Source organism: Pseudonaja textilis, chromosome 1 (genome assembly GCF_049901715.1).
Source record: "Pseudonaja textilis isolate UNSWEBS1 chromosome 1, rPseTex1.2, whole genome shotgun sequence".
Classification (NCBI taxonomy): domain Eukaryota; kingdom Metazoa; phylum Chordata; class Lepidosauria; order Squamata; family Elapidae; genus Pseudonaja; species Pseudonaja textilis.
In genome coordinates, this window is record NC_141990.1 from 194,208,518 (window position 1) to 194,220,668 (window position 12,151).

General features: G+C 38.3%; 1 protein-coding gene and 1 long non-coding RNA gene across 4 annotated transcripts in view; both read left to right on the forward strand.

Annotated features, from left to right (window-relative positions):
• Positions 1 to 8,737, forward strand: part of ITGB6 (integrin subunit beta 6) — an 88,375-nt gene extending 79,638 nt beyond the window's left edge. For all 3 annotated transcript variants that reach the window (XM_087920102.1, XM_026697169.2, XM_087920103.1), the window contains 3 exons: positions 3,456 to 3,575; positions 5,266 to 5,432; positions 8,509 to 8,737. In XM_087920102.1, coding sequence (XP_087776228.1) covers positions 3,456 to 3,575; positions 5,266 to 5,432; positions 8,509 to 8,607 — 386 coding nt within the window. In that variant the 3' untranslated portion in view covers positions 8,608 to 8,737. The remainder of the gene's footprint in view (positions 1 to 3,455; positions 3,576 to 5,265; positions 5,433 to 8,508) is intronic.
• A 2,547-nt stretch (positions 8,738 to 11,284) lies between these two features.
• On the forward strand, positions 11,285 to 11,912 carry LOC148127980 (uncharacterized). Its single transcript, XR_015740768.1, has 2 exons — positions 11,285 to 11,365; positions 11,711 to 11,912. It is a non-coding gene; the product is annotated as an uncharacterized LOC148127980 (long non-coding RNA).
• The last annotated feature ends 239 nt before the right edge of the window (positions 11,913 to 12,151 follow it).

Sequence of the window (12,151 nt, forward strand, 5' to 3'; positions counted from 1 at the left end):
TCCAATCTATCCATGTTCTGCTGACTTTCTGGGAAGCCTCAGCTAAGTCAGCCTCCCCTCTGGGGAGATGGACATTGCGGCCTTGTATAGGAAGAGGTAAGCCTCCCTATTTATCTGACCACACAGATTGAAAGATCTTCTTGGTTCCAATTCACACGACAGATGCTTTTTTTTTTTTTTAAGTAGTCTAGTCTGGTGCCAGCAGCCATAGCAGCCAGCCATTCAGTAAATCTTAATTCAAACACACTGAACTGCTTTAATATCCTGAGGCTACTGTGTTTTATAGTGTACAAAAAGATTCCAGTGATATGTTCCGCCATTGCTTTAAGTTATCTAGTGACAGCCTTCTTAAAAATGGCGTTCCATGATACCTGAAACAGTTGTATATGGAAAGATGTGTTTTATAATATACATCTTTGTTATATTGTATATAATACAATACCTCCAAATTAGATGTTTGTCCACTTTCTTGAGAGATCAATTTAAGGGGCATTTCAAATTACACAATTTAAATTCACCAGTTGTTCTTATACCAGTGATGTCAATGGAGATTCCCAGAGAAATATGACCTTAAGCTGCCAATCAAGAAATATAATTCTCTAAATTATCTAAATGGTGAGGGGAAAAAAGAAAAACTTTTTCTCTGCAATGTGAGGTCATGAGTAACCAGAATGAATACTGAAGGTAACTATAGTGGTTGGTGACAGGCAAGACAATCAAAGTCGCTATATCCACACTTTGCAGACATGAGCTCACTTTTAATTCAGACAGATGCAATAATGTGCAACATCCAAATCAGTCCAACTGCAACTTGAAACTGATTGCCACAAATTGCTAAGAGTGTAGCAAAGCATACTTTCAAAAATGGAAACAACCCAAAATATATACGCATTCTGTTGTGCTGGTATTTAAATATGTTGGGTGTGACAAAAATATTGTTTTTAGAGCCTGAGAATATTTGGAGAAAAGAAAACCACTTGGTGTAAAATAATCTTCTGATGGTTTATATGACCTCCATATCATATTATATACCTATTATAGGATAGTATAAACTATTTAACTGGATCAGCATAATTTATAAACAAAAGAACTAGTGTGAAGAGACCAGCAGCAGCCAAAAAAGCTAATGCAATCCTAAATTGTATTAACAGAGGGATACAATCAAGATCAAGGGAAGTACTAATCCCACTCTATAAAGCCTTAGTAAGACCACACCTAGAATACTGCATCCAGTTTTGTTCACCAGATTATAAAAAAAAGATGTTGAGACTCTAGAAATAGTACAGAGAAGAGCAACCAGGATGATTAGAGGACCGGAGGCTAAAACATACAACAAACGATTGCAGGAACTGGGCTTGGCTAGTCTAGTGAAGAGAAGGACCAGGGGAGACATGATAGCAGTATTCCAATATTTGAGGGGCTGCCACAGGGAGGAAGGGGTCAAGCTATTTTCTAAAGCGCCTGTAGGCCAGACAAGGAATAATGGATGGAAACTGAACAAGGAGAGATTTAACCTGGAAACAAGGAGAAACTTTCTGTCAGTGAGAACAATCAACCAATGGAATGGTTTGCCCTCGGAAGTTGTGGGAGCGCCATCACTTGAGACTTTCAAGAAGAGATTGGACTGCCATTTGTCAGAAATGGTGTATGGTCTCCCGCTTGGGTGGGGAGGTTGGACTAGATGACCTACAAGGTCCCTTCCAACTCTGATTATCTGTTATCTGTTATCCGTTATCAAACAAAAGATAGCATGACATTGCTAAAGCAATGAAGCTACTTCTTCCAGAAAACTGGGGTGTGTATTTGTGTGTGTGTCTTTAGAATAGCTTTTAAAAAGTCCCTTTCCCTAGGGAAATACCTATTTTTCTTTTTTTTTTTAAAGGAGGGGGGAAACAACTATTTTCCACTCACTTTTTCAAAAACACATCCTGCTGGTTTTAAACTTTGAGAAAATGTCTGAACTGTTGATAACTTTGGCGAAAACTTCTTCTGAAAAAAATATGTAATGTAGGTAGACAATGAGAACAATGCCAAATATTTTAAAAATACAGATAAGCTATGGTGCAATGTGAAACTTACAAATCACTTTATTTAGAATGGCTCCCCGTAGAATCCTTTTTCTAACATGGCTATAGATTTCACAGAAACTTTGTTATTATTATTTTGAGTTATATTGATGAGACATGAGAGTCTCTGGTAGTATTGGCCTAGGGGTCTACATTTTCAGATTCCATTCTTATTTATGTTGTCTGCTCCCTCATGCATATTCCACCTTTTTTAAGCCGCTTGAATAAACATTAAAAGGACTGTGTCTGATGAAATTTAGGTGAAAGCATTGATTACCAAACTGGGAATACCTTACATTACTTTTATCTGTGTTACCTTGAAGTGCATGCTTTATTCCTATCACGATTTCTTTTTAGTTATTAGGCATGTGTACATGATGCTAATTATCAGCATTCTGACAGCAATAAATATGGCATTCCTCCTGAAAAGTATTTTCATAATGGACAACCCTGTACACTTAAACATCATGTACTACCGTGGTGGGATTCAAATTTTCTTACTACCGGTTTTGTGGGAGTGGCTTGGTGGGCGTAGCAGGGGAAGGATACTGTAAAATCTTCAGTCAGAAGTGGTATTTGCCGGTTCTCTGAACTACTCAAAATTTCCACTACCGGTTCTCCAGAACTGGTCAGAACCTGCTGAATACCACCTCTGATGTACTAGCAGCAAAAAGATAGAGAGAACATGTTTACTCTAATGAAGATTACAGCTAGTCCTCGATTTACGACCATAATTGAGCTCAAAATTTCTGTAGCTACCTGAGACATTTGTTAAATTAGTTTTATCCCATTTCATGACCTTTCTTGCCACATTTGTTAAGTTGTTAAGTTAGTAAAAAGTTAAGTGAATCTAGCTTACCCATTGAATTTCTTGTCAGAAGGTCACCTAAGGTGATCACATGGCCCAGGGCACTTGCTAACCATGTGCATTTTGATCGTATGACCAAGGGGATGCTGCATTGGTCATTAAGTGTAAACAATGGCCAGAAGTCATTTTTTTCAATGGCGTTGTAACTTTGAATGGTCACTAAATGAACTGTTGTAAATCAAGGGCTACCTGTGTTATATTTCCCTGAAAGCTTTTGCAGCTGCCTTAGAAGCATGTCCAATTCAATAAATTTCCCATACTTGACCAACGTAATGGTCAACACAGATTGGCAACATCTAGACCTTCTCATCTGATCAGTGCAAAGAGTAACCAAAAAAAGAAAAAGAAAACCGCCCTGCTCAAACAGTAGAACAATTATTTGCAAACCCTTTAGTATATTTCCAGCTTTGTTTCTTGGTGCCTGTTAAAAGCAACCTGATGTTAGAAATGGTTTGATCTTCGGAATACCTGCCTGATATGTTTCTCTCTGAACTGTAAAATGGGTTTTTCCTCATCCTCAGATATTACGGAAGATAAATGGGTTCGTTGTGTGTTACACGGGAAAAATGAATCTGTTATCACATTTCTGATGACAGCTAATGAACAGGGAAATGTCATCATTCACAACATAAAGCAAAAAGGTAAGAGACATTTAGTCTTAGTAGACTAAGGAATGTCGGTGTACATATATTTTATGTACACCGACATTCCTTAGCTTACTAACATATATTTTATTTGTTGTTACATCCTCAAACTTTAACCTTTTAAATATATTTAAATATAACATATATTTTATTTTATCCCAAAACTTTAACCTTAAACTGTCTACCGTGGACCTCACTCCATTCCTAAGAGGTCTGTAAGGGGGCGTGCATAAGCGCACCAGCGTGCCTACCGTCCCTGTCCTACTGTTCCCCCTTATTCGTACTCTTTTATTATGTATAAGCTTATACCAGTTTATACTTGTATATTTATATGTTATGTTCATAGTTATACTTGTTTTCTCATACATGCTTGACAAAGTAAACTAAATAAATAAAACTAAATAAATAAATATATCCATTTCTAAAAAGGGCTTTCTGGAAGGGATCTGTGACAACTCACCACAGCCAACTTGCTGCGGGACAACTCGCTGCAGGATATAAGAGGATATAACTTTCGCCAAAGTTACCTACAGTACACTAATATTGAAGAAATGGTGGAATGCAATCATTAAAGAAAGGATGCCAAAGGAGGGACAAAATAAAATGTGAATGACAAAAATTAAAATAAAATTTTAATTATTTTTAGATAATTACATTGAATTGTTGAATTGTGCTGTAGCAAGTTGTCTGTGGCTGCGGCGAGGCAGTTGTTAAGTGAATGTTGGCCCTTTTATGACCTTTCTTGCCACAATTGTTCACTGAATCACAGCAGTTGTTAAGTTGCTAACACAGCTGTAAAGTGAACTTCCCCATGGACTTTGCTTGTCAGCAAGTCACAAAAGGTGATCTCATGACCCTGGGACATGGCAACAGTCATAAATATGAGCCAGTTGCTAGGCATCTCAGTTTTGATCAAATGACCATGGGGATGTTGCAACAGTCAAAAGTGTGAAAAGGGATCATTAGTCACTTTTTTCAGTGCTGTTGTAACTTTGAACAATCACTAAATGAAAGGTTTGTAAGTTGAGGATTACCTGTATGCCTTTCCTGAAAGTTTTTCTACTACAGAATATTAAATATCTGTCCCTATGTTTCATTTAATACTGTTAAGAGGGTTTTAGTGCATAAAGTTCAAGAATGATGAGCAAATTCCATTCTACAATAACTTTCTGCTTAGGGTTCCTAAATTCTAAGCCAAAATATTTTAATAAAAGTGTAAGTGTAAGAGGCAGCTTGCCTCCTAAAGCAGGTCTTTTTGTGTGGCCATTCATAAATACGCAAAATAACGAACATGCTAAGAACATGCTAGCCAATGTTAAGGTATTGTTTGTTCAATGTTTCATTTGTTCTAGATCTCCCAAAGGCTAACACTTACTTTTTAAGTGGTTTACATATAGTTCATCCCTCCCTACATGAACGAGGCAGCTATCATACATGCCAATGCTGTGTGTGTACAGAGGAACACATTGTGATTTGAGCCATCTTTAAATAAAGCCTATACAAAACTGAAAAGTTCACAGCAACTTTTTCTAATCTGACACTTTCCAATTTTTGCCTTCCAACATTTCCAGGATTCTGATCATTAGTAACATTTACCTATACTGCAGGTTTCTTCCTTTTTTCCCCCCAATATTAGTAGCTATTTATTTATTTAACAAGTTTCACTTTTGACGCTTTCTTTCTACAGATTATCCACAACCTCCAAATATTACAACGATTATGTTGGGTGTTTCTACTGCAGTAGTCGTCACTGGGATTGTCTTACTTTCCATGTGGAAATTGTTTATTTCATTTGAAGACCGTAAAGAAGTTGCTAAATTTGAAGCAGAGAGGTCAAAGGCCAAATGGCAAACGGTATGTTAAAAAGAAAAAGATTCAGGGCAACATTGTTGTAAACAGTTGCAAGATAAAAAAATTGCTTCTGTAACCATAGTAGAGCCAGTTTGGTGTAGTGGTGAAAATGCTGGCCTAGGAGACTGTGTGTCATAGACCCATTTAGGCATAAAGATGGCTCTCTCACTCAACCCAACTCACCTTATAGTAATCCAAACCTTAAGACCAACACTAACCTGAACACTAACTCTGATCCAAACCTTAATGTTGCTTTTTGGGCTGTGACATCACGGAAGTCAAAACCTAACCCTAACGCTAATCCCAACTCTAAACCTAATGCCAACGCTAACCCTTACCCTCACTCTAATCCTAACACTAACCACACCTTAACTCTAACCCTAAAGCCAACCCTAACCCTAAAGCCAATGCTAAAGCTAACAGTAACCCTAACAGCAATAATAGTCCTAGCCCAGCCCTAATACCAATGCTAACTTTTACCCTTGTGCCAACCCAAACTATAGCGCCAATACAAAACCTGCCTCTAACCCAAACCCTAATCTTAATTAAAATCCTAACACCAATGCCAACACTGAGATTAATGCCTAGGCCTAACCTAATCCTAAACCTAATGCTAACTGTAAACCTAACCCTAACTCTATTCCTAACACGAATGCCAATGCCAACCCTAACTCTAACCTTAATGTTGGCTTTTGGCTGTCACATCAGGAAGTCTAACCCTAATTTAATATTGGTTTTTGAGGTGGACTTCAATAAACACTAACCCCAACCTTAACCCTAACCTTAATGTCAATGCTAGGGGGAAGAGAGAGAAAGACAGACAGACTGACTTCCCTTAGAAATGGACTTGTCCAGCTGGGAAGTTGGTAGCAGAAGACAGAAGGGACGGGAAGAGGGGGCAATGACTCCTTTATTGCAACAGGACTGGAATCAAAGAAAGAATTATCTGCCCCACTTCTCTCTTACCCCTGAATTTTTGTGTGTGCAGAACCTCTGTTGTGTTTTGTGGCCAACAATGGGTAACCAGGGGTTGCAAGCACAGTTCATTCTTTTTTAAGCCAGCAGAATTTTCTCTCAGGTCCATGCTGAATAGCAGCTTTAGTGTTGCCACACAGCGGAGCCCTTAATATCCAGTAGCCATTGATAAGACCTGGATTTCTATCATCTTTTACAGTCAATCAGAATAGTGGCCAAAGTTTAGTACCAAAATAAATCTAAATTTTGCTTATGTGCTATGCAAAGAAGAATTTCCTTTGTCTCCTTCCTATCTGCTGTAATCACTGCCTACTGTATTGTTATGACAAAGGATGAAAAATATCTCTGTCCATTTTATACCATGCATGATATTATAAACCTAGAATCTGATCTCCCACATTCGATCAATCTTTTTGCCAAGTCTAAGAGTCCCAGGTGATATAATGCCTCCAGCTGGACAGATGCAAGAATGCATTGAAATTATCCCTAAGAAATTAAATCCTCAATTTTTTTGCTATTATATCTGACTCACACTTCACAGACATGTATGATGACTTGCAATACTGTGATAAAACTGCCACATTACATGGCAAAAGTCAGCAATGCTAATGCTGAATACCACCTCTGACATAGATTTTTTTCTATAAAATGAGCATTTATTTTGGATAAACAGGTACTGTAAAAAGTTATTTGTTTTGGAAAATGTTTAGTATAAGTGTATGTGGTCTTTGCCAACAAAGGCCCCAACCACACATGAGAATACATTTCCCACATCTCCAGGTGCATAGCAGAAGGGGCTGAGATTAAACATCCTCCAGGAGCCCAAGGCCATTTTTTCTCCTTTTTAAGTGCTGCTCCATTGGTAGCCTATGTTTCCAGTCCTTTGGGGCAGGTTCAGAGGTGGTATTCAGCAGGTTCTGACCAGTTCTGGAGAACTGGTAGCAGAAATTTTGAGTCGTTCAGAATACCACCTCTAACTGGCCCCTCCCCCATCTATTCTCTGCCTCCCGAGTCCCAGCTGATTGGCGAGGTCTTTTTTGTTGCCCTGTACAGGAGAACAGAGCTGGAAAGCAGGTTAGTGGAGTGGGGGAGAGAATGGGGATTTTACAGCATCCTTCCCCTGGAGTTGGGTGGGAATGAAGATGACACAGTATCCTTCCTCTACCACGCCACCAAGCCACGCCCACAGAACCGGTAGTAAAAAAAAAAATTGAACTCCACTACTGGGCAGGTTGGATTACAGCAGGGGTCTTCAAACTTGACAACTTTAAAACTTGTGGACTTCAACTCCCAGAATTCCTCCTTCAGTCATGTTAGCTCAGGAATTCTGGGAGTTGAAGACCACAAGTCTTAAACTTGCCAAGCTTGAAGACCCTTGGATTATAGGGTTTAGTGATTGTGGTCTAGACAACAGATTTCCTGACATTTTGCCAGCCAGTGGTTTGCTATGCAGACCCCAGACAACTGGCCAGGTATGGACTGGGCTTTTATGTTTGTAGCCAGGTAACTTGGACTGGTTGCTCATCGAACTTCAGGAAATCTGTTATCTAGACCAGCAGCCCCCAATGTTTTGGGCATGAGGGACCGGTTCCGTGGAGAGAGGTTTTTCCACGAACTGGAGGGTGTGTGCGATTTTGTGTACTGCCTGCATCCTGCAGATGGAGCTTTGCTTGTTTGTGCAGCCCTGTAATGCTTAGTAGCTGATTCCCATCACCCCATACCTGTTGCTTCCCAGGCAAATGTGTGAAAACAAGTTTGCCTGGGAAGTTCAAGCACCCACTTTGCTCTTCATTGCATACAGTTTTTAGTGTGAAGAGGCTCGGATTAAGAGTTTGCTGTTTAATTATTGTAATGGAATCACAGGAATAGATATGGTCTAGCTACGTCCATATTACTGTTTGGTTTTAATATGGTAATTTTAAATCAATATTGAGGATTTTGAAGACTGTGAAAGGCTTTTTTAAAAAGCCACACTCATTCAGCAAATTATAAAAGAATTATAAACCCACCCACCCCCAAATCAGTTGATATGTTACGTTTGTTTAATTAGCCCACAAAATCAGGTGTGAAATATTCTGTTACATATAGTGTTTTTCTTTTCTAGGGAACAAATCCCCTCTACAGAGGGTCCACATCAACTTTTAAGAATGTAACATACAAGCAAAAAGAAAGGCAACGTGGCAATCCTGCCAATGCATTCTAATAATTCGAAATTATGAAGAAAACTGTTCTGGAAAACTTTTTTTTTTTTTAAAAAGGAAGTTTGGTCTGTTTTCTTCTAAATTTGTTTGGATGGTTCTAATAAAACTACTACAGTGGTGTGAAAGTTTTAAGGTGAGAGCATATGTGCTTTTAAAAGTTGGACTGTTTTGGAACTAGACAGGGAGCTGAACAGCAGTAGAGGAGATTGAATGACAAGGAACCATCTGGGCATGTAGGAATGCACCAATTAAGCATGACATGAAAATAATATCTGGTGCAATTTTGCTGTAATGAGATTTGGGGATTGGTCTGAATGACCTTTCAAGAAATCCATTTCAAGTATCCCTTCTGATCTTAAAGTAATTCAAGATGTTAGAACAAACCTTCTTCTCAATCTCTGCTGAGGAGTATAGTTCAGCCAGTTTTGTCCCTCCCAGTCAGGATTTTACTGCAAGTTTAAGATATACAGTACCTTTAGAGTATTTGCACCTTAAATATTACCAGATAAAGAAACAGATTTCAGTTTTAAAAGAAAGAAAACTTGGGATAGAAAAGTATTCATGATTTATTAATAAAGTACCCAGCACTGACAGCTGTATTCTTAACCATGGTGCAATATTAGGTATTTTGTTTAGAAGTCCCATGAAGTTAAATGAGACAGTTTCCTATGAAATGTTTTGCCCTTTAGACTAGAGGTTGATGGATTGAGGAGAGCCATGTTGAGTACAGATGAATGAAGGTGGTGGTAAGAGGATTTGTTGCTGGCTAAGAATACAATATGTATGGCCACTAGATTTTTTTTCTTTGGTACTTTTCAGATTTTTCATCGATTTGATTTTTGTATTGTCCAATGGCATCTCTTGGTGAACAGCCATTTTGCCCTTTAAAGCAACCAGAATACATACCATGTATTTTCCAAATTACAACATATCTAATGATCCCAAATGTTGAGGACTTATTAAGGGAGTTGCTTTTTTCCAAATATCTAAATAAGGTTTAATACAGTAGGTCTCAAAGATTTTCTGTGCTGCAAATATGGTTTTTGATAATGCAAATTTTAAATGTTTTTTTTAAAAAAACAGAGAGTATGTGTGTTTTATCCTGAAGAATATGTTTAGTAATGGTGATGGGAGTTTTTATTATGAATGTACTGTGCATTTAAGACACTGGAAAATTATGTTGTTATTTTTTACTGAAATGGTTTTGACCCAAGGCTGGACCTAAAATAAGGTCAAAACATTATCAGTACCGTAATATTATTATTACTCTTTGGAGTCCTTTGGCATTATTTTTTAATATGTAAATAGCACACTTTTTTAAAAATGGAATGCTTATTACATTTTTAGTATGTTGATATGTAAACTGATTCTTTAAATTGTTTTCACATAAATTCTGTGTTATAAAATGAATAAGTAAAAGAAAGTCAAATATGAGCCACAGTGGTGCAGTGATTAGAGTGCAGTACTGCAGGCTACTTCTGCTGATTGCTGGCTGACTGCAATTTGGCAGTACTAATCTCACCAGGCTCAAGGTTGACTCAGCCTTCCATCCTTCCAAGGTGGGTAAAATGAGGACCTAGATTGTTGGGGGCAATATCAGAGGTGGCATTCAGTAGGTTCTGACCAGTTCTGGAGAACCGGTAGCGGAAATTTTGAGTAGTTCGGAGGACCGGCAAATACCACCTCTGACTGGAGATTTTACAGTATCCTTCCCCTGCCACGCCCACCAAACCACACCCACAGAACCGGTAGTAAAAAAAAAATGAATCACACCACTGGGCAATATGCTGACTCTGTAAAGTTTAGACAGGGCTGTAAAGCACTGTGAAGCGGTATATAAGTCTAAGTACTATTGCTATTTTGACTGAGATTGATTTTTACAAACCCTAATATCTACAGACTAGTCTACATTTTATCAATGCATGTTATATGAACCAGCTGGTGTGATTAACTTACAGGTAGTCCTTGACTGCCTGTATGACTATTCATTTAGCAACCATTTGAAGCTACAGTGGCATTGAAAAAAAGTGACTTATGGTTCTTGCACTTAAATTCAGTGCAGTAGTCTCACGGTACTTGAGTGCTATTCAGGCACCTAGCACTTGGCATGTATTTATGAGTGTTGCACTGTCCTGGGTCATGTGATTACTATTTGTGACCTTCCTAGCTGGTTTCTGATGAGCAGTCAATAGGGAAGCCAGCAAAGAATGTCAAAAATCATGATCATGTGAGGTCTTGCTTAACAACTGCAGCATGTTGCTTAACCACTGTGGATAAAAAGGTAAAATCAGGTGCAATCATGTGATCCCTTACATAATGACTGTGCCACTTAATGAAAATTTTCTGGTCACAACACACAATTGTTATGTCAAGAACTACCTGTAAACTATGGTTTAAATCATTAAGGTTAAACGTCAAGTAACCATTTGACCATCATGAAATTGATTTTACCCTCCCCCTCTGGTCAACTTTCTGTTCCTGCATAGATGACTCCATTTGTAGAGGACTGGAAACTAAAACATATGAAGAAGGGCTGCAGGAATTGGGTATGACTAGGGGTGACATGGTAGCAGTGTTCAAATATCTCAGAGGCTGCCACAAAGGCAGCCAAAGCACCTGAAAGCAACACAACAGCTCCAGTGGCCTAGAGGTGGAGCTCTCGCCACACAGTCAAGAGGCTGGGAGTTCAATCCTAGGTAGAGGCTAATATTTGGAATAGACTCTCCTGCTCAAGCAGGGGGTTGGACAAGATGACCTTCTGTTATTCTATGATTCTAAGAAGCAATGGGTGGAAACTAATCAAAGAGAGAAGCAACCTAGAATCAAGGAGACATTTCCTGGCAGTTAGAACGATTAATCCGTGGAAGAACTCCCCTCCAAAGCTGTGGGTGCTCCATCACTGGAGGTTTTCAAAAAGAGATTGGACAATCAATTGTCTGAAATGATACAGGAGCCCCCTGGTTAAGCAGGCTTCCAACTCTGTTGTTTTGTTATTCTATTCTGGTAACCTGTGATCTAAATTGTCTATTTATTATTTCTGACTTAGTGGAACACTGTAAATTTCCCAGAGCTGGCTCCTTTCTTTCTTTTCTCAGCAGTCCAGAGCTATCTTTCAAATGACTGACGCAGAGATATTTTGTGAAATAAAGCTGATGAGTCAGACAGGAAGAACAAAGCAGGGCTGTACATCAATCAGACTGCCTTTCCTTATGCTATGAAAGAGATACATTATCCAAGTGGTTTTCTGTAACATGACTGTTAAGTTTGTATATGATAAAAATAAATGTATGTGTTTAAAAACATGTGACTAAATGAGATTATCCACTTTTGTGAAACATACAGCAGTTGTATATACGTATTTCTATGTATGTGTATAGTAAAGAAACCCACACAATTTTACTGAAGAAATTATAGTAATAAAAACTAATGCAAGATAATCTCAGACACAGAAAGGGAGAGAGTAAAAAATGCAAAGAAAAAGTAAAAAAGGGAAAGAGTGAAATAAGGAAAAAGAAAACAAATATACAAAGAAGTGACTTTCAATCT